This window comes from Panthera onca, chromosome D3 (genome assembly GCF_046562875.1).
Source record: "Panthera onca isolate mPanOnc1 chromosome D3, mPanOnc1 haplotype 2, whole genome shotgun sequence".
NCBI classification, from domain to species: domain Eukaryota; kingdom Metazoa; phylum Chordata; class Mammalia; order Carnivora; family Felidae; genus Panthera; species Panthera onca.
This window is the reverse complement of record NC_138350.1, coordinates 9,393,594-9,418,489: the sequence shown is the minus strand read 5'-3', so window position 1 is coordinate 9,418,489 and position 24,896 is coordinate 9,393,594. Positions and strand designations below refer to the sequence as shown.

The 24,896-nt window shown below is 59.6% G+C and overlaps 1 protein-coding gene across 2 annotated transcripts in view; it reads right to left on the bottom strand.

Moving 5' to 3' along the window:
- The window catches only part of DTX1 (deltex E3 ubiquitin ligase 1), a 35,181-nt gene extending 12,876 nt beyond the window's left edge, over nt 1-22,305 (bottom strand). The window contains exons 1-3 of one of the 2 annotated variants that reach the window (XM_060612364.2): nt 22,086-22,305; nt 20,684-21,598; nt 4,239-4,959 (exon numbers count right to left, since the gene is read on the bottom strand). In XM_060612364.2, the coding sequence (XP_060468347.2) occupies nt 4,239-4,959; nt 20,684-20,942 (980 nt within the window). In that variant the 5' untranslated portion in view covers nt 20,943-21,598; nt 22,086-22,305. Of the gene's footprint in view, nt 1-4,238; nt 4,960-5,581; nt 5,657-20,683; nt 21,599-22,085 lie in introns of those variants that run through there. The other variant, XM_060612365.2, reaches the window with a different exon arrangement.
- Nucleotides 22,306-24,896: the final 2,591 nt, after the last annotated feature.

The following is a 24,896-nucleotide window of genomic DNA, read 5'->3' as shown; positions in this document are numbered from 1 at the left end:
GCCGGGCCCGTCTGAACCCCGGGGTTCCCCGACACCCTGTGGAATCAGGACCGGGTCTCTGGGGCCCTGGCAGGAATTCTGGGGTGGACAGACGGGGAGGGGTCAGGCACCCCGATACCCTGGCCAACTGGGGATTTTGAATCACAGTCCTGACTGGGGGACCCGGAGCGAGTGTCAGCCTTTTGGAGCCTCGTTTCCTCACCCGAAGAACGGGGGAAATCGGACTTGCCAGGTTGGGTTTCTGTGGGCATGAAGACAGGCAATGCCTGTGTGTCAAAGGCGAGAAATGAGGCCTGGGACAAAGCAAGTGCCCAGTAAATGGAAACAGGCCTGCAGCTGTCCCCTCTCCCCTCCACCACGTGGGGTGGAAACTCTGAGTCTGCCCCACAGCTGTGTTCCAAAGTGCTGGACGCTGCCCTCTCAGGAGACAGGGCGGATCGTCCCCACCCCTGTGTGTCCCCCAGGCCCAGGCTGCCAGCTGGCTCCCCGCCCCGTCACAGGGGCAGTGGAAAAATACCCAGGCCAGAGGGACACTCTGGCCCCACTGGGCAAGTCGGTGCCCCTCTCTGGGCCTCTTGCCCTGTTCCCCACCCAGGGCCGAGATGCGGGTGTGAAATGATCCTACGGGGTGGGCGACTTCAAAGCTTTGCATGTCACGGGCCCTCCGGAGCCAGCCAGCACGCATGAGTGGTGGCAGTTTTTAGCTCCGTTTGTCAGATGGGAAAACTGAGGCTAGGGGAGGGAAGCCATGCCCCCAAGGTCACTCAACCGGGAAAGGACTAGACTCTGGGTTCCTCTCAGTCCTGAGGGACAGAAGGAGGTGCAGAGGAGAGAGCGGAGAGGAACAAGAAAGGCAGAGAGAAGGAACGACAGACAGACAGATGGATGCAGAGACACAGGGAGGCACAGAAACACTGTTACCAGTTGAACCGTGTCCTCCTAGAACATCTATGTTGATGCCCCCCCCAGGCCCTCAGACACTTTGGAGACGGGGTCCTTGGAGAGGGGACAAGAACGAGGTCCAACAATGTTAGGTTGGACCCTAACCAAGGACTGGTGTCCTCACAAAGAGGAAGCCGGACACATATCGTGCAGAGGGCCGTGAGGGCTCTGGGGTGTGGGGGACCAGGGCGGGGCTGGGGGGGTGCTGGCTGCCTGGCTCCTCAGAGACCCCCATCTCTCCCCTCGTAGGCTATGCCTGGGCCTCTCTTGCCCCGGCAACGGAGGCCTCAGCCTGGGGGAGCCAGGCTCTGCTCCCCTGTTCACACGCCCCTCGTTCCCCCTCATTCCCAGGCAGACTCCACTCGGAGCCAGAGTGTTTTTAGCTGGGGTTCCTCGGAGAGGAGGCCTGGGGGCCTTGACACAGGCTTGTCTGGCTGGGCAGGGTCTGTGTGGCTGGGGACAGATGAGAAACCCCTCGACAGTTCGCACACACCCCCCCCTTTCTCAGCCAATGTCTGTTCTCAGAGAGGGTAACGACCGTTCCAGGCGGAGGAGGAGGGGGGCACGTGGCTGGGGAGACCGGAGGACATGTTTAATGATCAGCACAACACCCCCAGGGAGAAATTCTTCTTGTCCCCACAGCCCTCTTGAGCTCAAGCACACTCTATTCCTCCCCACTTAGGCAGCACCAAGCCCAGGCTCCCCTAAGGCCCCCACAACCTGGCTCTGTAACCCCCCCCCCACTTGGGAAACATCTCACCCCCTACTGTTCCAGCACGAAACCCCCATCCTCGTATGGTCTCCAGAACCTGCTGGATTCATTCATACCTCCACTCCTTTGCACCTGCATCTGCCTGAGATGTCCTGCTCCTTCTGACCGGCCCCTCGCACCTCCAGCCCTTCCCGGCATGTGCCGTGTTCTCCAAGCCCCGCTGAAATCGCCTATGCTGTTCCCTCTACCTGGAATAGCCTTCCTCGGATCTGGCTCCCTCCTCAGAGGGGTCTTCCCTGACCCCCCCCCCCCCCCCGCCCCGTTCCCTCGCCACCCTACCGCCCTGTCCCACTATCTCCCCGGCACTTCCCTCTCTCTCCAGCCACTGTGTTCATTTACTCATTTATTTGCTTGCTGCATATGCCTGTCTCCCCACCAGTCTGGGCCCCATGTGTCTTGCTCAGTTCTGTGAACACACACCCTCGGTACATATTTGGAGAATTAATATCGGGCCATCAAAGCTGAGTGATTCCCAGCCTGCTCTGGAACCGTGGATGGTACGAATTTCATCAGCAGCTAAGACGTTCACTTCACCTGGAAACCCGCTGAACACGTGTAGGAGAGTTGCACAGGGTTCCCGGACCAGTTCTTATGGTCACTGTGTAGGACACGTGCCACTATTTTCTTTTCTTTTCTTTGTATCCTACCCTATCCTATCCTATCCCATTCCATTCCATCCCGTCGCAAGACAATTCTGGTTGCAACCTTTAGATTTCATAACCCACTACTGGGTTATGACAATACAGCCCCCAAGAGAAGGTTCTCAAATTCTTGCTGCAGAGGTCCCTGAACCTTCCTGGTCCTGCCCCTCCCTTCTCATAACAGAGCCACAAGGAACGCTCCAGTCCCACGACCCCTGGTGGGTGAGTCCCTCCTGCAGTGCCTCCCCAAGAGGACTTCTTGAACTCCTCGGGGCTCCTCCCTGTTGGCACCGGGCCTGCCTGAGGCTGGGGCCGCACAGGGTGCCCCTCTGCCTGTCCCCATGGCTCACGCCCTCCCCCCAGAGGCATGACCCGAGTGGAGGGGGCAGGGAGGCAGGCGGCCCCTGCTGCAGTCTGCCTGAAGAATTAGGAGGCATTCTCGGCTCCTCTGGCCCCCGCACCGACCCTCTCCCTGGATGACCAGGGTCCTAACTGCCATTGCCGCACCACTGCGATGAGCAGGCGCTGTGTCCAGGTACACGGTGTCCCCACGCAGTGGAGATTCCGTTCGCATTTGCCAGATGGGGAGGCTGAATCTCCATGAAGGCCACGCCCCAGACCTCACAACTCAAGTGGCTGACAGGGGGTCTGAACGTGAGCAGTCACTTTCAAAGGGACAGAAGGCGGACAAGGCAGACAGCTTTAGGGTCTCTTCCCTTCTCCAGGCCTCAGTTTCCCTTGGTGAAAAAGGAAGCCTGGATGTGGTGACCTCAAAGGTCGTGTCCAGATCCGACCTTGGCTGGTCTTGCCTGGGCCACCCCACAGGGGTCTAAGCAGAGCTGGCACGTCTGGGGCACCACGACCCACACCCCAACCTGGTCTTCTGGTCTGGTCTTTACTCTTCCTTCTCATCCCCACTCTCTCAGGCTGATGGAGACGGGGCTCCGGGGCCGGGAGCTGACCCGCTGGGTCTGGGGGCCTGGGCTGCCTTCCCCGGAGGGTTTCCATATTTGGTATGATGGGGGTTCCTTTCCTCAGTGAAATCCTGCTGGGAAAGCCAGCAGATTCCAAAAAGGGTTGCTCTGGCTGAAACAAGAGCAGAGAGGCTGGCTCTGGTGCCCCTGACTTCTCCCGGATCCGCCACCCCCCCTGCCGCCACCGCCCCGGGTCACCTGGGCCTCTCCCGAGTTGCGAAACACCACATTCGCCCAAAGTTAACGGTGCCATTTCAGGCGCGGCCTATGGGGAAGATATTCTGAGCCAGTGGCTAATGCTTGCTGGGGCCTCGTCTAGGGGAGGGGCTGAAGCCCTCTAAAAACTCCAAGACAACACGACACAGACTCTGGAATCCTCCGGCTCTGAATTCCACGCCCCGCTCTCCAGCTGGGGGACTGTCAGAAGGGAGCAGACCGCTCCCAGCCTCAGCCTCCCCAGCTGCAACACGGGCCTGGTGGAGTTGTCTGGGGGTAGCAGACGAGGCGAGGCAGACAGGTTAGCAAGCGAGGCACAAGGAACGCACACCGCTCTTGCTGCTGCAGCCCCAGGGCTCGTGAACTGTTACGAGTTATCCTATCCTATCCTATCCCCTTCCATTCCATCCCGTCGCAAGAAAATTCTGGTTACAACCAGAGTTGTTACGAGTCCTCCCTGCGCTTCGGTTCCCTCGGCTGCGAATCGGGGCTGAGGGCGGTACCTACCTCGTACGTAGCGCCCCTGCGCGTGGACGTACACCAGCGGGAACGCGCTAAGGTGCTTTAATCACTGCCTGGCACCAAGCGAATTATTCACTAGACGCTAGAAATCGCTTACGACTGTTCTAAGGACTGTGACCGTGCGCTCGTAGCCCCGGAGGGCAGCCACCCTGCGCCCGGGGCCCGTCTTACCCGGGCGGGATGGAGGCGCGTGCGCTCACGCCGGTGGCGCGCTGGGGCCCGGGCCGGTTGAGGTTGTTCTGCCCCGGGGTGGGCGCGCCGCCGCCGCCGCCGCCGCCGCCGCCTCCGCCGCCGGGGGCGCTCGGGCTCCGCGGGGACGCCCCGGGGGGCTGCGCGGGCTCGGCGGGGCCGGCGGCGGGCGCGGCCCAGAGCGCGGCGCCCGCGAAGGTGGCGCTGGGGCGCACGGCGAGCGCGCCGGGCGGCCCTCCGGGAGGCGGCGGCGGCGGCGGCGGCGGCGGCGGGGCCGCGGGGGGCGCCTTGCGGCGCTGCGAGGCCAGGATGGCGTTGGAGGCGGCGCGCGTGCTGTTGACCAGCAGGCACTGCTGGCACGAGCAGGGCTGGCCCGAGCTGGCGCCCACGGGCCACGACTGCGACTTGGGGATGGAGCCCACGGTGAGCGGGTAGGCCAGGTCCAGGCGGCGGCGCAGGCGGCGGCGCCGGCGCGTCTGGCGGTTCATCTGCGACATGCTGTTGAAGTAGATGAGGTAGCAGAAGCCGAGCGACGAGAGGTCGAGCCACGGGTGCTGCTTCTCGTAGGCGTTCTGGATGGTGATGCAGATGTCCATGTCGTAGGCCGTCCACGCGCCGCCGTCGTTCTCCCACTCCCACACGATGCCCTTGCCCGGCGCGGACGACGGGTCGTAGAAGTTGCGCCGCACCGGCCGCATGGTGCCTGCGCTCACAAGGGGGAGGGGCGGTCAGAGCGGGGGGGGGGGGGGCCCTCCCCCCACCCCCACCCCCACCCCCACCCCGGGGGCGGAACAGCGGGGGGGGGAGGGCCGGGCCGGGCGGGCGCGACGGGACGGGACGGGCAGGCACCCCCGCTGCCCCGGGGACGGGAAGGGCCAGGGCGTGGTGGGGGTGGGGTGGGGACTGTTCGGGCCAGTGGGGGGCGTGCCGGCCCCCCCCCCCCCCCCCCCCCCCCGGCCTCCGCGAGCTCACCCATCCCAGACTGCCTTCACCCATCCCCCTCATCGGCGCTCGAATGCCAGCGCTAATTCCTCTCCATCATTCTTCCATTGGCTCCTCCATTCATTCATGCCTTAGTTCCTGCACTCCTATCCTCCTGGGCTCGTTCACTCGCTCCTTCTTTCGTTAGATCCTTCTCCCAAGCCTGCAGCCATCCCGGATGCTCCTCATTGATACTTTTTTTTCTTGGTAATGTAATGCAAGCATTCAGTCATCCCCTCATTTACCGCCACCCTATTTAAAAATGTGCCACCCCTCCACATCCTTCCTTCTCTCTCTCTCCATCCCCGCTTGGCTTTCTCCATCTGGCGTAAGTTATATTTTACCTATTTATCTTGTCTTCTGTCTCCTCTCGCTAGAATGTCACCAAGGCAGGGACTCGGTTTTACTCCCTGCTGTAGGTACTTGGCAGATATCTGCCGGATGCATGAGCGCATTCACTGGTCCAGACAGCGATCCGGGTGGGGGTTGGTTACTCCCCCGTGCACTCCTCCACGCCTTTTGCTAATTCCTGCATCTGTCCATCCCTTCGCCCACCAATCCTTTTGTTTTCCACTCATCTGTTTGTTCATTTGTGCCTTCCCTTAACGCGCATTGGCCCACTGCGCTTTCGAGGGCTCCGCGCTGAGTGCTCATTCAGAATGCACATGCCCGCGTGATAACCCCAGCCAGGTGAGCATTCGTGCCCCCATTTTAAAAAGGAGGGCACTGAGGTTTTGCTCCCAGTCACTGCTTCATGTCTCCCAAAGCTCTAGGCGATCCCCGAGAGCCAGGCTCCACGGGACCCTGCGCGAAACACAGAGAAGGCAAGGTCCGGGCTGCAGGACTTCTCAGAGGCTTTAGCCTGCTCTGCGCCTCGGGACTACAGTGGAGGGATCGTTTTGCTGGGTTCACTTGGCACACCTGTGGGAAGGCTGTGCGCTCGACTGCTCCTCAACTGTGGGCAGGTCCCTTCAGCCTCCCTACGTCCCCGGGGGGGGGGGGGCCCATCTCGAAAACGAAGGTGCCGCTAACCCATGACCCACCCGCCCCCTCACACAGAGCTGCAGGGAGGATTCGGCGAGAACAGCCACAGAGCCCAGGGTCTGGGTTGGGCTCCAGGGCCGGGAGGCAGACAGACTTCATTTCAAGGCCCGGCTGCCCAGCTTGCCAGCTCTGTGACTGTGGCCAGGTGACTCAACAGCCCTGGCTTCGGCTTTCTCATCTCCAAAATGGGCACCAGCAAAGCCCAGCTGATTCCTTGGCCCCTTCCTGTGGCGGTCCAACAGGCATCTCAAACTCAGCTCTGCTAAGAGCAGGGCTCTGATCCCTCCCCGCCCTGCATCTGCTCCCCACGAAGTGCTCCCCCTGGCAGTTGCTGACAGCCCTGTGCTCCCGGCTGCCCCCAAACGCGGACTCATCCCTGACTTATCTCACACCTCACATCCAGTCTGTTAGTAACGCCAGTCACCTCCTCCGCCTTCAGACAAACCCCACACCCGACCACTTCTCCTCCCTGCTTTGATTCTACCAGGTCTAGACCGTTGGGTCTCTCCTGCCTGGACTGGTGCAGTAGACTCACGGCTGGTCTCTGCTTCTCCCTTTGCCATCTGCAGTCTGTTCCCCACATGGCAGCCAGCGGGATCTTGTTCAATGCAAATCGGATTACATCTCCCTCCTGCTCAAAATCCTCTCAGGGCTCCCCCCTCGCTTGGAGTAAAAGCCAAAGTCATCGCCATGACCCGCAAAGTCCCACGTTGTCTACAAAGCTCCTACCAAGCCCCGTGAGGCCACAACGTCCCGTCTTCCTCTCTGACGTATCACCTACCGCCTCCCTCTCTCTCACTCCACTCCAGCTACCCTGGCCTCCTTGTCATTCCTCCAGCGCCCCAAGCACTATCCAGCCTCGGGCCTTTGTGTCTGCTGTTCCCTCCACCTGGAATCTGACTCAGTGGGTCCCAGATGTTCTCATAGTTTCCTTCCTTCCAGGTCTCTGCTCGGATGCCACCTCTTCAGGAAGGCTTTCCCAGACCACCTTTCGAACACGTCTTGTTGCTTTCTTTTTCTTCCCAGTACTCGGCACTGCCTGATATGATAGGTTAATCTGCATACTTTCTTTTTTCCTTGTCTCTTCCCACTAGGCTGTCAGCCCAAGAGGTCGGGGATCTTAGTCGACTGCTTTGCTCACTGCTGTATCCCTGGCAAGCACTGAGCCTGGCAGGCAGTAGGCCCTCACAACATGGAGGGCATTTCCACTGTTAACGGGCGCAATTCCAAGGTGCCTGGCCCAGGGATCTACAACCAGATGGGTGGGGATCCCCCGTGGACCTTCCTGAGGACCCCCACGTCCCCCTGCCTTGTTCAGGCTTCTCTCTCCTGAGCTCTCCGAGGGATCCTCTATCAGAACCCAAGGGCTATGGACTGACTACCCCTGCCCGGTCAGACCCTGAGAGCTGGGGAAATCGAGGCACAGAGTTGTAGCCACTGACGTGAGGGTGATGTCCCTGGACGCCTATATTGGTCAAGCCAATCATAGGCAAACCTCCCCCCCGGGGCCTCTCGGGCTGCCTCACTCTGATGTCTGATTTATCATCGTAATCGAGTGCGTGCATATTGATTTTTTTCCCGGACAATGGTGTTCCTCTAGGACAGGCCTGAGAGGGGTTATAGGAAACCTTTCTGGATCCTGCTCCTGCTCTGCTCCTGAGTGAGGGCTCACGACAGATGATCTTCGGGTCTGATGGGCCTGAGGCACCACCGTTAGCCTCCTGGGAGGGTTGAGGCACCGTGCTGTAACCCCTGGGATGGTAAAGGAAAGGATGGGAACTTGCTTTATTTAACCACCCCTGTGCATCCGTGACTTGGGCGGGGCAGGGCAGGGGCAGAGGTGGGAGGTGTAGAATTAAGTGGTTGAGAGAAACAACTCAGAAGTCTCACAGGCCATTGCAGATCCTGGCTCCACACATAGCCTCAGTGTCCTCATCTGTGAAATGGGCGTATTAATACATACGCCAAAGAATCACCGTAGGACAGAACAAGACAATGCCTGTCATAGGGGCTCAGCAGGATGCTCGGCCACAGTAAGTGCTCGGTGAATGTTAACCGAGACGGCTGTTATTATTACATCACACATTACCCCCATTCCCCCTCTCCCGGCCCTTGTTCCCTCGGTGAACTCCTATTCACCCAACAAAACCCTCCATGCGTCTACCTCCTCCCGGAAGCGCTTTTGTGTTCCTGCCGCTGCGACTGGGACATGCAGCTGTATATTGCACACCTGTCCTTGCGCTGTCATTAATTCGTTTTTGTGCTTAATCTCCCTCGCCGGTTGATGACCCTCAGGAGGACAAGAACCAGGTCGGACCCACGCCTGCGTTCCCAGCGCCAGGCACAAAGCCTGGTGCAAAGGAGGCGTCTGCAACAGAAACAGGCAACCTACTTGGCACAAGTCAGGGAAAGAGGAGGAGAGAGGCAGGCTGCTTTTAATGGAGGGGGAGCGGAGGCTTCAGGAGCCAAAGCGCACCCGGGGTCCCCGGGGAAGGCGGGGGGGACAGGGTTCCAGAGGCCAGTGTTGGCCAGCTCTGCAACAAAGGACTCCGACAGCCCCTCCCAGCAGGTCAGGACCAGCCAGCCCAGGCGTCCCTCTCTCCAGGGCTCTATTTACCAGGTATCGATTTTCCTGCCTGTTTACTGGTAGTTATTAAAGGCTGCGTCCCTGGAGTCCTTTTCAAACGAGATTGGAACCTGGAGAGCGGGAGTAATTAGGGCAGCTGCTGTCCTCCCTGCTGCAGCCCGCCCGCCCATCCGTCCACCTCGGGCTCCGGCTGGCCGTGGACCAGGCCGAGGGGGGCCGGCTGGTTCCCCAGTGACCCGTCTGGGCCGCGATCTTTAGATTTCCAAGGGAGCCGGAGCGCTTCTCCTGCCCAGCGGCTTTGGCCTAGATTTTTGGCCAGAACCATGGGTCTAAGATGGGGCCTGAGGTTCTTCAGCCTGGGAAACCGGGGGCCTGGAGGCATAGCTGGGCCTTCTCGAGCAGACCGCTCCCCTCTTGGGTCTCCAGGGCACCCAGCTGTGCCGGCCATGAGGGTCTGTGCCCCCGTGGCAACTTAGGAAACTGTGTCAAGCTTGGACCATTTCTAGGCCTGTTTCTGTGTGTCTGCTTTGGTTACCTGTCCCCCAAACTCCGCTTTGTTTCTTAAGAATGTTCGATTGAGGGGCGCCTGGGGGGCTCAGTCGGTTGAGCGTCCGATTTCGGCTCAGGTCATGATCTCGCATCCGTGGGTTTGAGCCCGGCTTCGGGCTCTGGGCTGACGGCTCAGAGCCTGGAGCCTGCTTCGGATTCTGTGTCTCTCTCTCTCTGCCCCTCCCCTGCTCACGCTCTGTCTCTCTCTCTCAAAAAAAAAAAAAAAAAAAATGAATAAACATTAAAAAAAAGAAATTAAAAAAAGAATGTCTGGTTGAAAAATTGCTGTCTTGTTCCAGCTGAACTGAGGGGAAAGGGGCCTTGGCCATGCACTGAGGCCGGGCGTGGGGGCGGCCATGGCCACTGCGGCCCATAAGCAGCTCATGCCTGGGACAGAGGCCACGAAAGAGATGGAAACACAGAGCAGAGCGAGAGACAAGGGGGAAAGAGACACAGAGAGACAGAGAGAGAGAGAGACACATGCCCAGAGAGACTGCCGTAGGGAGACCAAGATCGAAACGGGAAATGCTGAGGCGGGTGCGACGAGAGGCCGGGGGTGGGGGGTGGGGGCAGAGAGGGAGGCCGAGGGTGAGAGGCGTAAAGAAACAAAACGCCAAACCTAGACACTGAGACAGTCAGGGAGAGTCAGGGGAGACAAGAGACAGGGGAGAGCAGGGAGCGGAGAGGATGGGGGCAGACGGTAGCTACAGCCAGAACGACAGAGGTAGCATTTATTGAGCACCCACTGTATGCCGGATGCCGTGCCCAGCACTTTCCTTCACTAACTCATTTTATCCCTCCTTCCAGGGAGGGACCAGAATTATTCCTGTTTTACAGATGAGGCAACGGAGGCCCAGAGCACTGAAACCTCCGGAGGGCCGGGACTGATGTTCCATTCGTGAAGTAATGGAATGACCAGGTTGCACCGGTTCTCAGGGGTTCAACTCAGCTAAGTGGTAGCCCCGGCCTAGGATACCTCCCGCGATGGGGAACTCACTACCTTACCTCAGCTTCACTCACTGTGTTTAGCTGTGCGAGGTTTCTGCCCCGAGAACGTGGTACTGATCTGACCCCCTTCTTGGGGGTGGGCCGTGTGGGCATCTCAGCACCCAGCGTTTGGCATTAAGAGGCAGCTGACTCTGGAGAGAAGGGAGGGCCCCATGCCCTCCTGCCTGCCCCTCAGACTCCAGAGGGTTCCTCCCTGGACTGGGCCAGCCCCAGGGGCCGGGGGCGGGGGTGGTGGTGGAGGTGGCTTCCCGGAGGGAAGTGATCTCAGGGTGGGGGCACCCAGACCCCCACGGGAAGGAGGGCTCGGTGGGAGAGGGAGGTAGCCATGGGACTTCTTGTCCGGGGAGGGAGTCCTGCCCCAGGCTGAGACCTGAGATCAGGGGTTGGGCAGCGGGTTGAGCCTGAGTTGAGCACCCACTGGCTGCCACGCCCCAGTGAGGGACTTTACTGACCCCTCCACCAACCCAGAAGTAATCCTAACACCCCTAGGACCCAGTCAGAGAACACACTCGCATGGCCCAGGTTCACGTCAACTTGGGTAATCCTCATGACGGCCCCATGGGGTAGGGATTTTATTACCCCACGTTAGGGGTGAGGAAGCAGAGGCACCCAGTGGCTTAGGAACATGCCCGATATTCCATGCAAGCGAGTGGTCTAGCCAGACCCACACCCTGACTCCCATCGCTGCCGCCTTTACTGCCCTGCTCCCACCAGCCCATTTTCCAGAGGAGGAGACTGACGCACGGAGGCTGGGCACGGCACACGGCGGAGGCTCCAGCCTGCCGTTTGACCTTCCAGGATAGAGGTCCTCTCCCTTGGCCCTCCCCGACTGTCCGCACGGCTGGCCAACTCCCTCTGACAGGGAGCAGCAAGAGCAGGCAGCTACAGGCGGCCCGATTTATCCAGCTCCTGTGCTGGCGGTTTCTGTCTGTGCACCACCCGTCTCCACGGCAGCCCTAGGGCTTTCGAGCACTCCCATTAGCCCCCCCTTGGAAGATGGGGAGACTCAGGCTCCCTGGGAAGACGAGGAGGCGTGGCTGGGGCAGAGGCCTGGCTGGGATTTGAACCCCCGGCAGGCAGGGGCCCCAGGGCGCCCCGCCCCTCCCCTCCCACGCTGTGATCGATAATCTCGCCGTGTTCTGTTTCCCTTCAAACTCTCCCAGGGGACTCGTCAGGCTCAGCCGTGGCCCATTAGCGGTTTCGGCACGTTTGAAGCTGGCCCAGGCTCCCCAGGGTGGGCCGGCAGCCAGGCCAGGGCAATGGAGAGGAGAGGGGAGGGGTGAGGAAGGCCGAGGGGCCGCGTGGCACTCAGGCTACTGCCTGCGAATCGATTTCGAAAGGCCCTTGTCCCAGAGGCTGCCGGCAGCTGGATGTGCCCACGTTATGGGCCGCGTGCGGGGCCTCTCGGTCACCCGGCTTCTAGCACACTGGGGTTCAGACCCCCTGATACAGCAGTAAGAGCTGCATGCGGGGAAACGAGGGGACAGGGAACGGGAAGGAGCAGTCTGCATCTCCCAGACCGCTGTGTGGCCCCGGGGGACTGACCGGACTGCTCTGAGGCTCTCCTTCCTAACCTCGTAGAGGTTACTACGGCAGTAACCTCTGCCCCGTGTCCCAGCTTCCGCCCCCTGCACCCTGCAACGCATTCTCACGTGGCAGCCAGAGCCAAACTCAAGTCTGACCGCATCACTCTTCTGCTCAGTACCCATCAATAGCTCCCTAGTGCCCTTAGGAATCAGTCTAAGCTCTTCAGCTCATCTCTGACCCATCACAAGCTGTCTGTGCCGTCTCACGCTCTCGCCACACCCAACTTCTAGTTCTTTTCTGAACACGTTGTGCGTGGCTGTGCCTCCGAGTATTTGCACGTGCCATTTCCTCTGTCTGGAATGTCCTTCGATTCCCCCAGCCCATTTTCCTCCCTGCCGGTTCAGCGCAAGCACTGTCCTCCTGGGATCTTCCCTGCCATACTGAGGGAGAATCACACCCTTCTTGGGGCTCCCACGGCACCTTGCAACTGCAGTGCCCCCATTAAAGCACGTAGCTCGCTGAGATTTTGAGACTGCGTTCCCTCCAGCCTGGGCGCCTCTCAGAAGCTGGGCTGGCTTTCAGCCACCTTAGCATCCCCTGATAGCCGGGAACACACGCATAGGCCCTTGGAAAATGCTAGCTGAGGGAAGGAAGGAAGGACCGAATAAATACACACGAGTGAACCTAACTGAATGCTAGAAACGACTAGCCTGAAGATTGCAAGTTAGTGGTGGATGTGTTTGTTGTGGTCAGCATGCTATTTACATTGAAAAAAAAAAAAAGAAAAAAAGAAAGACAAAAATGACCCGCCTTTGAAAACTGGGGTAGACTCACTCAAGTCTGGGTTTCAAACATCCCAAAATATCCAAAGATGTGGCCAGAGGGACTGGCCTCCTTGGCAACCGTTAGCAGAAACCGAGTCACAGTCACCGCATTCATGCTTTGTAGTATTTATTGAACACCTATTGTGTACCAAGCACTAGAGAACAGCGGTTGGAAACCTTTGCCTTCCCAGCCACCGCACACACTTTTACTAGCTGCCTGGACTCTGTAAGCATCTGAATTTTCAGCCACTGTCAAGAAGGGGGAACTGGGTCCCAGAGAGAGACAGGGACTTGGCCCATATCACCTAGAAATCAGAGCCCAGACCCTTCTCTTACTTCCACGGGACCGGGTGACTCACGCGTTGGCATGAATGAACCTTCGTTCCCTAGAACAGAGGTGCCTAGGAGGGCCCCATAATGGTGTGGTTCCAGGTAAGCTGTATGCTTCCTCTGGCGAGTTCTGCTTACAGCTGGAGGGAGAGGGGACAAAGGCCTGTCACCGGGAGAAGAGGTGGCCGTGCTGCAGCTGCTGGCAGGACTGCCCTGGCCGCCAGCGCTGCCTCCTTTGATTGCCTTGTCCTTTGTTCTGCATTTCAGGGCATTCAGCTCCGGGGCCGGGTGCCAGACTCCCTCCCATACCCCGTCATCGGCCTGCTATTACTGCCTGGGCAGGTGGAGGTGGCAGCCTGGAGCCACTCCAGAGCCCAGAGAGGGAGAGGAGCTTGGCCAGGGGAGCAGAGCAAGGACACAGCCACAAAGGATCCAGAGGAGACTGAGCCCCCAGCCTGGTAGCTCCTGGGGGCCCAAGGTCAGGAACAGCCCCACATCCTGGGACCTCCGTGGTGCCTGGCCTCCTGCGTCACACCAGACAGAGAAGGGCCTTGAGGAAGAGGGTTTGTCTGTCCTGTTTACTGCTGCATCCTTAGGGCCTAGGACAGTGCCTGGCACATAGTAGGTGCTCATGACATTCCTACTGCATGAATGAAGGAATTAATACTGACCGCAATCCCATGTGTAGGTACTGGTGTCGGGCCCCACATTCCAGAGGAGAAAGGGAGGCTCAGGGAGAAAGTGCAGCTTACCCAAAGTCACAAGCCTGCACCCCACCCCCACTCCCAATATCAGAGAGCTGCTGGGAAGGGAACCTGGAGCCCGGGCCTCACCCGCAAGGCTCCCTGAGGCAGCCAGTTCCAGGTTTGGGGCCCCACGTCCTCAGCCGGCATCAGCCAGGGGCAGCCAGGGGCTGGTGGGGGTATCTGTGTCAATCAGGAGGCCGCGTGGGGCTGGAGGCTGTCCTGGGAGGGGCTACCTGGGGTGTGATGCGGGAGTAGTGGGAGGGGAGGCCCTGGGAGACACAGACGTTGGGGGAGGGGAGGCTGGGAGGGCCCCGGGCACGCTCCACACCCTGAGAACTCCACCCTGGGGAGGGGAACTAGGGACCCCACCATCCACGGCCTGAGTGGGCACCGCTGCTGTGACCAGTCCTACCCCATCACCTCCCCACCCTGACCCTTCCTTATTACCTTCCAATCGCGTGTTCTATCACCTCCCCACTAGAACTCCCATGCCTCCCCCCTCACTGCTTATCAGCTTCTTCCCACCCTCCATCACGGCCGACGGAGCCCCTGTCACCCCACCCCCTCCCCTCCCCAGGACCCAGGACGGCCACCGTTACCCTCCCGGAGGGCTTCATCAAAGCCCCGCCCCACCTTACTGGTAATAGAATAGCGCCAATCGGTCTCATCCCCTCCCCCGCCACAGCGCTCATCACCTCCCTCACCTCTGGGTTAGACTCCACAGCTCCCTTGGAAAGAGGAGGCTGGGGGGTTGGGAGAAAGCAGGGAAGGATGGAGAGGGGTGAAGGAGGCGCAGGGGACAGGAGAAGAGAGAGAAGGGGGCTGGCCGTGAGCGGGATCCGACTCAGGATCCCGGGGACAACCCCCCACAGGCCTGGGCAAGGCGCTGCTGGCGCTGTCCAAGGTGCTAGGGCCGCCCGGCCTCGCATGGGGTGGGTGCCGCAGGCCTGGATCTGAATGTCCCTCCGTCTCTTCCGAGCTCTGGCAGGAGGCTCCCCACCCTCTGAGCCTCAGCTTTGCTGTGTGTAAAATGGGGTGACGCCCCCTGGCTGGGTGGAGGGAGCCCGATGGACTGTAAGGATATGCTTGCATCAGCCACCCTCCCCGCCCCAGCCCCAGCATGCTTCAGCTCTGGCCTCCAAGGGCCCATGATTAACGAGGCTGGTCCTTCAGCATGGCTCTGGGTCCCCTGGGGCCCGCCCGCTAAAGGGCAGCAGCTGGCAGCCTGGCGATGCCCAGTGGGACCCAAGAGGCCTCCTTTACCCCTCCCCTCTTCCAGCACAGCCTCCCTCCTCCCCCCAGGCCTGAGGCTTCCTCCGGGACCTTCCTGATGCAGCTTCCTCCACCTGGAAGTGCTCCTCAAACAATACAGACTCTTGCAGGACTCCTCCTCGAGGAAGTCCTCGCTCTCAGAGCCCCCAGGCACACGCTGCCCGCGTCACTGGCCCAAGGCAACCGGCACCTCTCCTATGAAGCATGTAACCCTCTGTCCTACTTGAGTGATAACTGCGTCCAAAGTAATATTCTTCCTGCTCTTACCTATATTATCCCATTTAATCCTCACGCCAGCCCTCTCAGGTAGGCACTATTGTTACTCCCCCCCCTTACAGAGGAGGGAACTGAGGCTCCCAGAGGTTAAGAGGTTTGCCCAGGGTCACCAAGCTAGCAAGGGGCCAGCCTGCAGTTCAACTCTATATATCCGAGTCAGAGGGTTCGACCGCTATTCCCATGCTATGTGTCTGCCTCTGCCTTCGCAAAGCTCTGAAACCACTCTGGCAAGGGTCCTGTTTCTCTCTCTTTCTCTCTCTCTGCCCCTCTCCTGCTCACTCACGTGCACGTGTGTGCATGCTCTCTCTCGAAATAAAGAAATAAAAAGAAAAAAAAAAGAATCAGCAGCTCCTGAAGCCAGAAAAGCAGCCAGGGGCCAGGGGGTGGGTCCGTAGCGGTGTGAATGTGGGCAGTGTGACAGGTGGTAATGACAGACACCCATGAACAGATTAGTTGGACCTGCTGCTGCCATGGGATGGACCCCTCCCCCCCCCCCCCGCCCAAACATACATCATCCTTCTGGCCTCTGCTGTCAGGCCCAGCCATAGGAGCCCCCCCCCCCCCCCATATTGGCTGGGAGAGGGTCCCCAGGGGTCCTGTGACTAGGGAGCTGGTGCTGGAGGCCTCTGGGGTTACATAGGCCGTTCCCAGACAACAAGTCCCAGCAGAGCTCTGGAGGGAGAAGGGGGAGGGGACTCTGTCATCCCGGCACTGAAGGTCACCTTGTTCTCCATCCCTGAGACCCGTCCGAGAGGCCTGGGTTCCATGCTGGGGCTGGCTGGCTGTGTGACCTCCGGCCCGCCTTCTCTGGGCCTCAGTCTCTCCATTGACAATAGCCTGCCTAAGAGTCTGATTTCTGGCGGTGCTTGCCCTGGTGATGGCTGCTTCCCTCTCTGGGCGGACCCACTGGTTTCCCACAGCCTAAGCCTGTCCTCAGATAGGACATCCACATGAGGGCAGTGAGCAGGGCTGAGTGGAGCCCAAGCTACCCAGAGAAGGAATGATGTGGGCTTGGTACCAATCAGCCAGAAAGCTGGCCTGTCCCTCTATCCCCAGCCATGGAGGTCCAGGGAGGAATCTGGAAGTTATCTGGGAAGTGGCTAAGTCATATCTCTGTCCAGCTGTGGGGACTGGGTGGAAACTCTGGGGTCTGGGTGAGCTGTCACCCCGACAGCAGGATGGGGGCCAACGAACCTTCAGGGAAGCTGTGGCCTTGCCAGGGGGGCAGCAAGCGGTTCCCGAATTATCTCCCGGCTGCCGGCGGGAGCCGACCCCGGATGGCTCCCGGGTCCAGCTCTGCCACCGGATGCTGCAACCCCCCGGGCGAGCCCACTGACCTTGGCTTCACATTTGTGAACGCCTGGTTTGCCTGTGGCAGGGGGCAGCTCAACACAGAGGAAGATGAGGAAAGCTGGGGGACACAGCACGTGATACAGCAAGAAGGTCAACATACTGCAGAGCACACACCTATGAAGAGGGCGCCCGCCTTGTGCTTTGCCTGACTCTGGCTCTCCCTTCCAGCCTTGTGCCTGGGACGCCACGGTGACTGCTCGAACATCACGTGGCCCAGGGTCACAGCATCCCCCCCCACACGTGGGCTTGGACCTGCAGGGCTTCAAAGGGAACCTCACCTCCCGCGGGGAGTGATGAAAACAGCCCGGCAGGAAAGAGGTGAGGGGGCACCGGCTGAACAAACAGCAGCCCCCACGGGACCGGGCCTGGCCTCTCTCCTGTGGTCCAAGCCTCACACCTGGGCTTCCTTCCGCCGGCTGCGCGACAGGCACAGAGACAGGGCGTTTGGGCGTCGGTGGTATACAAGCGGGTTGGTGCCGTGTGGGTGGGTGTGCACACGCGTACGCACCTTGGCCCACACCGCGAGGCGTGTACTTCAGTAGAGGCTCTGACGGGTGTGGCAGGGCTGTGTTACCCCATGGGCAGGTTGAGAGCACAACAGGGCAGGGGTCGGTGGGGTTGGTGAACGGTAGCCCGTGGGCCAAATCCGCCCATGGCCTGCGTTTGCACAGCCCGCGAGCTAAGAGTGGTTTTTACACTTTTCAATAGTTGGGGGGGGGGGGGGGAACGAAAGAATATTTCATGACTTGTGAACATTATACAAATTCCAGCGTTAGGGTCCATAACGAGTTTCATTAGAACGCGGCCACAGTTGTTCATTTGCTGACTGTCTGTGACTGCTTTTCTCTCGCCAAGGGAGAGGGTGGCGCCTACAACAGAGACAGTATGGCCCGCAAAGGCTAAGATATTTACTGTCTGACCTTGTCAGAAAGCCCATCGGCTCCAGTGTTAGGGCACTGGCAAAGCTGAGGCACACTGCCCCTTCCCTCCCCCCAAAATTAAAGTTCGGCTTCAGGGAGCTTATCAAGAATTTTACAATTAGAAAATCTAGATAGAAGCTGTGTTCATTTCAGTACATGTACGTGAGCTTTTGGTTTTATAGCTTTATACTGTTTTGTGCGTGTGTGATGGTGGGAGTGGGGTGGGGAAAAGAGAGAGAGAGAGAGAGAGAGAGAGAGAGAGAGAAAGTGCATGCGAGGGAGAATCATAATCTTTTCCAAGATGGAAACTGAGGCCTAGAGAGCTGAGGACACCTGCTTGGGGCTCTTTCCTGGGCCATCAACAGTGAGGACAAGATGTCCTTTCTTGACTTGTTTTACTTCTGGGAGAAGTGGGGAACACAGAATAATGTGTCTGCTGGGGAGGCATTTTGCCCCTCCCTCCAGCAGCTTTCCACAACCAAGGTGCCCCCCTCCACCCCACAGGTTTCCAGGCCTTCCTCCCTTACTGGGGGGTCTTGGCAGGCTCCCAGGAGCCTGCTGAGGGACGAGTGGTTTTTTCCCTTTTCCGGCAAACAGGGGGTAGGTGTGGGTGAACAGCCCTGGGGAGGAGGCGTAGGGAAGTAGCTGAAGCTGCACTTCTGGGGGATTCAGCAAAGCTGAACCATAAACGGGCTGCCACTGAGACTAAGGGGCCTGCTGAAAGGGGGAATGGAGGGAGTTTGGGGAGCTAGGGGCCCAAGTGGGGGTGCTGGGATTAGGAAAGGAAAGGGGCCCGAAACAGCGGGCCAAGGACCAGGGGGCCAAAGTGGCAGCCTTGGGTGGGGTTATCCCTGCCTCCAAGTGCCCGTCTCCACCCCCAGCCAGGCCCTGGAAAATTTCCACACCCGGAGCTGGCTCTGAACCTGCAGAAAGCCAAACACCAAGCCAAGGAGAAAACCCACTTCCTCCTGATGTCAGACCCCTGCCCTCCAGCAGAGAAGGTTAGAGGATAAACCAGATGAATAGGGCAGGGAACGCCTAGCATTTCTCACTTCTCCATCTGGGGCTCGGCGCCTCTCTGGAAGAATGGGCGTGAGGGTTAATGGTGATTTTCTCTACCGTCAGGAGAAAATTCAAAGCCCTTTTCACGGCCGTCCAGGCTCTGCTCCAACCTCGGCTTGCACCACTTCTCCCTCACTTACTGCACTCTTAACACAGCGGACTTGAATGTACTCAGCTCCTTCCTGCCACAGGGCCTTTGCACGCACGGCTCCCTCTGCCTGGAACACTGCCCCACTCACTCATTCTTCATATTTCCGTTCAAACATCACTTCCTGAGGTTAATCTTCTGTCACCCCCCGTACACGGGGTTCATCTCATGCTCTCAGACCTGCAACCGCTCATCTGTGCGTTACGTGACTGCTCGCTCCCTGGGACCTCCAGTGTGGGTCCTCCAGTGAACCTCTGCCCGGGACCCGGTCTGTCTTGCGCCATGCGTTTTTCTAGTGCTTAGCACAGGGTCTGACGCCCAGCGAGATCAATAAGTGATTGTACGACAGCATGAATGAATGCCTGGCACCACCAGTGACCACACTCAATGCTTGGAACTGTGGAATCACAGATGTGCCGAAACCACGTATTATGAATTCATCTGCGTCCCCACACTCGGTTAGCACCAAGCGATGTTCTAGTGCGTAGCTACCCACTAGAACTTTCTGTGACAATGACGGTGCTCTGGACCTATGCTGTCTGTCCAATATGGTAGTTCTGAGACACACGTGGCCACGGAGCACTTGAAATGCGGCTGGTGGGACTGAGGAACTGAATTTTAAAGTTTAATTTTAATTAGCATACATTTAAATAGCCGCATGTAGTTAGCGGCTACCGTCTTGAACAGCTCTGGAGGGCAGGGAAGTGTCCTACTATCTCCACGGCTGTTACGTGGGGTTCTGTCGCGCAGGGATTCGCAGGAACTCCCCCAAACCTCCCTCAGCCGGTCCCTGGGGTCAAAGGTGCCAAGGAGTCTCTGGCAGCTTCCTTGAGGCAGGCACTCACCACCCCCCACTGCCCACCAAGCTTGTCGGAGACCAGCGAGCGACGACTCCCAGAGACCTCCACAGGGATGGCGTGCTTCCAGAACATGAATGCTGAGCGTGGACCTCACCATTTTTGTCACTATCATTACCTATCACACGACCACCAAGACGGCCACCAACCTCATTCTCTCCATCATTATTGCCCCATCACGCTACCCCCCCCCAAGACAACCACCAAGTCCACAGTCAATACTATCATTGACATCGCCACCGACGCTGTCTCCATCACGCCCACCTCACCCCCTCCCTCCATCATTACCAACCGCCCTCACACCCATCCCAACACCACCAACACCTGCAGCCAGTACAGGAAACCAGCCAAGAGTGTTGGCTCTGGAACTCAATTGCCTGGGCTTAAATCCCCGCTCTAAATTTTTAAATCACTTGGTTTCTGTGAGACTCAGTTTCTTCATCTGTAAAATGGGACTAATAATAATAATAATAATAATAATTCAATCGTAGTAGGATCTGTGATTGTTGGGAGAGAATCCAATGAGGAAGCGCATGGAAAGCCCTTTCCCGGAGTGCTAAGGTTTTCTAGGTTCTGGGCTCAGTGAGCGCGATTTTACTCGATCCTCACACAGCTGTGGGAGACACTGACCCACCAATTTTACAGGCGAGGAAACCAAGGCTAAGAGAGGAGCTGGAGCTCAGCCAAGGCCCTACCACGCATAGAAGAGGCTGGACTGGAACCCAAGTCTTGAGCTGGACTAGGCGAGGCTATCCCTTTTTGGGGGCAGGTGAGCAAGGCTGGGTCAGCAGAGCAGTCTCCCAGGCTCCCTCCTCGGGGATGCCGCGGGGATTTTAGCATCCCACCACCACGAAAGGCGGTGTTTCGCAACAGTGATGGTGACACTGTCGGTCTCGGCCTGGCCGGCCCGGTGGGTGGGGCGGGGTGGGGTGGGGTTGCTCACCTGTGTCCTGGCGAAACTGGTGCATGGACTGCAGGTCGATGATGTAGGGCACCAGCTGGGTGTCCACCTGCCCCAGGACCACAGAACCACGGGCGTCCTCCTTGAGCACGTTCTCGATGTGGTGGCACACGGTGGCCGTGTAAGGCCGCCAGCGGCTGTGCTCATTTAGCCACTCCCACACCACCACCCGGGCCACATTCTGCGGTGGGAAGCCCAGCCCGTTCACGGGCATCATCACACCCTGGCCTGGCCTTGACATGGCCACTGCTGCAGCCGCAGGGGCCAGGACCCCGAAGGCCTCCTTGCGAACCCGGGGTCCTCTGTGAGGCCCAGAGGCCCCAGTTAAAGGAGCGTGGGGTGGGGTTCCAGGCCCCAAGGACCCCCGCCCCCAGCGCTGTCTCAGATAAAGGGTGCTGCTCTGGACAGCAATCGTCTTTTTCAGGATGGGGAAACGCTGCTCTAAATTCCTTGGTCCCCGGGGCTCAGCAAAGACAGCGAGGCAGCCGCCCCTCCTCTAGGTCCAGTCTCTTTCCTGCAGGTCTCCAGTCACTTCTTCCCAGCCAGCCACGCAGGGCCTGTCACCCAGGAGGCCCGGGCCAGCCTGCTGGCTCTGCGGCGCCCAGCCGGCCCTCTGCGCTCCCGACTGCGTCCCAGACCCTGAGCCTGGCTCCTGCGGGGCTGCTCGCCTGGTCTCGGGTCCGCCCCTCCGACGGCTCCTGCTGAAGGGGGCGTCCCTGTCCCCCCTGTTCCTGCTTCACACGGCGTCCTGGTAGGCCTGGCTGGCTGAAGAACGCACCGGAGAGGGTGCGCCGCGGACCCCTGGCCCGCCGGCCCGGCTGCGGCTCCGGAGCTGGGCGGGGGGGACGAGGGGGGCGGGGGCCCGTGGGCACGCCCCACCCCACTCGTGCTCGCGACCTGCCGGGAGACAAGAAGGGGAGAGGGCCCTTTAAGAGGAGAGCGCAGCACCCCCTCCCCCTTCCCGGGAGAGCGATCGGCTGAGAACAATGGGGAACCGATGGGGGGGCTGGCAAGGGGGGCTCGAGGGGTCACCGCCCGCGTTCCCTCGGGGTCGGCCCGAAGGGAGGGCACGGGCCGCGGGCGCGATTTTCCGAGGCTCCACGCCTGCGGCGCCCCCTCCTCAGCTCCCCGAGCGCGCCCCTCCCCCGGGGCCCGCGCCGGGGCCGGGATGCAGGGCGCGCGGGGATGCGCGGGGATGCAGGCGCGGCCCAGGGCCCCTCGGGGGTCGCGTCGCCTCGCAGGCGAAGCCCGGGAGCCGGATGGTCGCGGCTTCCCGCCCTGGGGGTACCAGCGCCCCCCTTCCCCAGCCCAGCCCTCCCCCGAGCGCGCGGCCGGCCCCCCGCAGGAGCCGGGGGTGGGGTCCATAAGCGCCCCGCGCTCTCACCGCCTCTCCGCTGTGCTGCCTCCTTCTCCGCTGGCGCTTCAGCACCGCCGCCTCCTGGGCTCCCCCCGGAGTGGGAGGGAGCCGCGGTCCCGCCTCCGCGCCCTTTCCCTCCCAGGCCCCGCGGCCGCCGCACGCCGGGGCGCTGGGCTTTCCGCGCGGACAGACTACCCGGCCGACCGACGGACGCACGCGCCGGCTCTGGACGCCGGGATCCCGCGGGTGGGAGGTGGCCGCGGCGGAGCTCCGGGGAGGGGCGGGGAGGGGGCGGAGAAGGAGGAAGGGGAGGAGACAGGCCGGGCCGAAGCGCCGAGGGCGCTGACAAGCGCAACCCGGGGGGGGGGGGGCCCCAAATCCTTGGCTAGCCCCCCCTCACTTTGGGACCCCAGGGGGTCTCCTGACCCCATGCGCGAAGCCAGGCTGGGAGAGGGAGGTGTCTGTGGGTCGCCTGCTTGAATCCTAGTCGCCTTCACATTCCAACTGCCCAGTCCAGGGCCTGGCACCCAGTAGGTGCTCAATAAATGCTTGAATTAATGAATGCGGTCTGCCTGAAGGAAGATCTTTGCACATTCTAGGGCATAGCTTTCTCTTCTCCTTCCATTATTCTGGGGGAGGGGAGCGGGGAGGGCTAACAAGGCCCATTTCAGAGCCGAATGGAATCTTTGTGGAATGGGAAGTGTAGATGTGGGAAGACTGAGGGCCAGAGAGGACAAGGAACACGGCCAGGATCACACAGCGGGTTCAAGCAGTGCCCAGACACCAACCCGGAACTGACTCTTCTTTCCGCACCCATTAGCTGGTTCAGAGCTCACTTCCCCAAAACACCCACCTGCTCCTGGTGAGTGGGATAGCAACAGCATCTTGCCCCCAAGGGGGGTTTAGGGGCCCCAGGCCGGGAGGCAGAGACCTTGGAGGGAGGTAAGATGGGGCCCTCCACCATCTCCTTCACAGATGTCTGCAAACAATAGGTGCTTCATAAATGCTGGGTGAAGGTTGGCCGGCTGGAAAGGAAGGCCAGCTCTCCTTCCTCTGGCAGGCTGGATGCAGCTAAGGACACGCATTAGCGGCGAAGGGGGTGGACCACCCCTGTGGCCTGCGGGTGTTTAGATTAGGGAAGATAATGGATGTGTCCGGGAACTCCAGCCGGGGGCGGCAGACCGTGGGGGGGGGGGGGGGGTGTCAGCGGCCTGTTTGGGAGCCTGCCCAGAGCGGCCCACACTCCTCTTCCTCCCCAGGGCTGATGGCGATAAACTAGGTGAGGTCAGGGGCCGGCTGCTCAGGGGCGCTTTCCCAGAATCAAAGGCCGCTTCCCCAGCCAGCTGGAGTGACCTCCCCTCCCCAGGCCCCTGCTCTGTCCTGCAGCCCAGTGTCTATGGACTTTCCCAGATCGAGTCAGTGACTGTCTGCTTGGGCCTGCCATAGACTAAAGGGAAAAAGCTCTCTGTGAGGTGCTGATGATCCAGGAGGATGACTGGGCTCTGGGATTTAGTCTAGGGTGGCTTTATGGGGGTCCATGAGGGCCCCCCTCCCCCGTCACAGACCGACCGATGTGTCTGTGCCTTTTTCTGGGAAGCAGGGCTCTGGCTTTCAGCGAGTTTTCTCAAAAGAGACTGTGACCCAAAAGATTCCGAGCCAGTGCTCAACAACCTTTCTGTTACAGAAGGGGATCTGGGGACCCCAGGGTGGGGAAGCAGCTAATTCAAGGTCATATGGAAATTTAGCAGCAAGTCAGTCGCATGACTCTGGGACTGTACAATGCTCTTTAAGATCTGATTGGATGCCACGTCCTCCGGGAAGCCTCTCCTGAACTCATCCTGTCTTCCTCTGTGTTCCTTTGCCCCTGCCTTGATGTGACCAGTCTCTATCGCAGTCAGCCACTTCAGTGCTGTCAGGGAGCCATCCATGAGATCAGGGGCCGTGTCTGATTCGTCGTGTGTGGTGTGGCTGGTGCCCATTACATAATGGTTAGCATTTATTGAGTGCCTATTATGTGTCCGGCACTTACATAATGCTAGTCTTCATAATTGCCCCACAAGGTAGGGAATATTGTCCTCCTGTTACAGATGGGGAAAAAAAAAAACCCTGAAGCTCAAAGAGGTTAAGTGATCTGCCCAGGTTCCCACAGGGAAGAAGTGGCAGAGCTGGGGTTTGAACCCCAAATCCTTTTGCAACTCCCACAGCACCGCGCTGCCTCTGTGTTTGTTGAGTGACTAATGAATGGCATCCGGCTAAGGATCCGGTGCGGCACCGCCCTACAGGCCCCTCTCCACTGGGCTGTGGAAAACCCGAAGGTGCAAAAGCCCTGCTCCCAGGGAACCCTGGGAGAAAGGGATTTCAAGGAGGGGAAAGGAATTTGGCCTTCCAGGAGCCACCATCCACTGGGGAGGTGCCTCAGACACCAGTGGAGAAGCCAATAGGACAAAAGCAATTAATCACAAGCTCTTTCAGAAAAAAAAAAAAAAAAATTTGTATGTATGTATTATATCCCTCGAAAAAGCATTCCAGCGTTTTCTCTTCTGTGTGTTTTTGTCTCGCATGCTCACGGCCACGATCCTAGCCGAGGTTGTCAGCACAATGGGATCAAACTGATGAGTTGGAGGACGTTATTCTGCCACTTTTCTAGATCTCCGAGTTGTACATCAAGTTTCAGGCCAATCGCACTTAGTTTAACCTGCGCACGAGGTTCACCACGATTTCCTCCTTCTGTGACAACTAGGATTTCAAGTTCTCCGACACAACCGTGCTTCACCCTCACGGTTGGGAACCAGACGATGACTCTGGAGCATGGCAGGCAGGAACTTGTGCTTTGCCTTT